Below are 1,652 nucleotides of genomic sequence, written 5' to 3' on the forward strand. Positions count from 1 at the left end.
AGTGTTGTGTTGTTCGGTCTGTTGCGATGTAGTGTATTGCGGTGCAGTTTGGAGTGGCGTGACGTAGTTTAGTTTAGTGTTGTGTTGTTCGGTCTGTTGCGATGTAGTGTATTGCGGTGCAGTTTGGAGTGGCGCGACGTAGTTTAGTTTAGTGTTGCGTTGTCCGGTCTGCTGCGACGCAGGGTACTGTGTAGTGATGTAGTGAAGTGTGCGATTCGCTGCTGCAGTGCCGTGTGGAGTGATGTAGTATAAAGTGGGATGACTTGGAGTGGTACGGTACGATGGAGTGGTGTAGTGTAGGGCTGCACGATTTGGTTTGGTATACTGCGCAAGCGTACAATAGGGTCCAGCCTGTGGTGGTTTTGTATTGTAGGTTAAGATGTATTCTGTTTTGGGGCGGTTTAGGGAGACGTACTGATGAGTCGTTTGGTGTGGCGTAGTGTACTGGGATGTATTTTGTTGCGGGGTTGTGTACTTTGATGCACTTTGCTGCGATGTAGCGTGCTGGGATGTATTTTGTTGCGGTGTGGTGTGCTTTGATGCACTTTGATGTGATTTGGCACGCTGTGTTGTACTTTGTGGTTTGGTGTACTTCGATGCGCTTTTATGCGGCTTGGTTCGCTGTGATGTACTTTGAAGCAATGTGACACGCTGTGATGTACTCCGCGGTGTAGTGTACTCTGATGTGCTTTGATGTGGCTTGGCACGCTGTGTTGTACTTTCACGCAATGTGACACGCTGTGATGTACTTTGTGATGTGGAGGACCCTGATGCACTTTGATGTGATGTACTTTGATGTGTTGTACTTTGATGTGATGTACTTTGATGTGATGTACTTTGGTCTTGTGCAGTGTGACGTGACGCAGAGGTGCGCGGTGTGGAGTTGAACTTCAAAAACTCTGATGGCTTAGTGCGATGCGGTTTAGTGTGCCATGGTGCAACGTAAGGTGTGGTATAGTGTGATGTGGAGCAAGGTGCAGCCTTGCAGCCTCTGGCGTAGTTCGGTGTGGTGTACTGTAGGGAGCTGCAGTTTGTGATGTAGTATGATGTGTTGTTGTATACCGTGTTAGAACTTGGTCTCGTGTTGTATGGGACAGTGTTGTGTCGGGTGGTGCATTGAAGTGGGACGTGTTGTTGTGTGGTGCAAAGTAACTGGGTGCGATTCGATGCGTTGCAGTGGGATTTTGAAGTGTGACAGTGTGCAGGGCGTTTAGGTGCAGTTTTGCATGGCTCACTGTAGTATAGTACGGTACTGTTTAGTGTATTACAGTGTTTTGCAGTGTAGTACGGTGTACTACGATGTGCACTAGAATGGTGCACCGAAGTGCATTTGTTTGCGTTGGCGGCGTTCTGTTGCGCAGCACAGTGTGAAGCGGTGCAGTATCGTGCCGTGCAGTGGTGGCGCTGTGATGCAGTGCAGGGCCGTGTCGCGCGGCACGAGGGGTTGCAGTGTTGCTGCTTGGAGTGGCGTAGCACGAATCGCTGTGGGACAGTGCAATGCTGTGACGCAGTGCACTTGCAGTTGCAACGCGCAACAGAGCAGTGCGACGCACGCGGGGAATGGTGCAAGCTGCTCTTGCGGTTTGGGGGGATGGAGTGTGAAGGGAGGGGAGGAAGAGTCTTCTTCGGGGGAGTTGGGGGGAACAGTGTTG

General features: G+C 50.7%; 1 protein-coding gene across 1 annotated transcript in view; it reads right to left on the bottom strand.

Annotated features, from left to right (window-relative positions):
- The window catches only part of LOC106881635 (mucin-6-like), a 7,880-nt gene that overhangs the window by 2,922 nt on the left and 3,306 nt on the right, over window positions 1–1,652 (bottom strand). The window contains exon 2 of the mRNA XM_014932097.2: window positions 64–1,234. Within this exon, the coding sequence (XP_014787583.2) occupies window positions 64–1,234 (1,171 nt within the window). The remainder of the gene's footprint in view (window positions 1–63; window positions 1,235–1,652) is intronic.

Source organism: Octopus bimaculoides, chromosome 30, assembly GCF_001194135.2.
Source record: "Octopus bimaculoides isolate UCB-OBI-ISO-001 chromosome 30, ASM119413v2, whole genome shotgun sequence".
Classification (NCBI taxonomy): domain Eukaryota; kingdom Metazoa; phylum Mollusca; class Cephalopoda; order Octopoda; family Octopodidae; genus Octopus; species Octopus bimaculoides.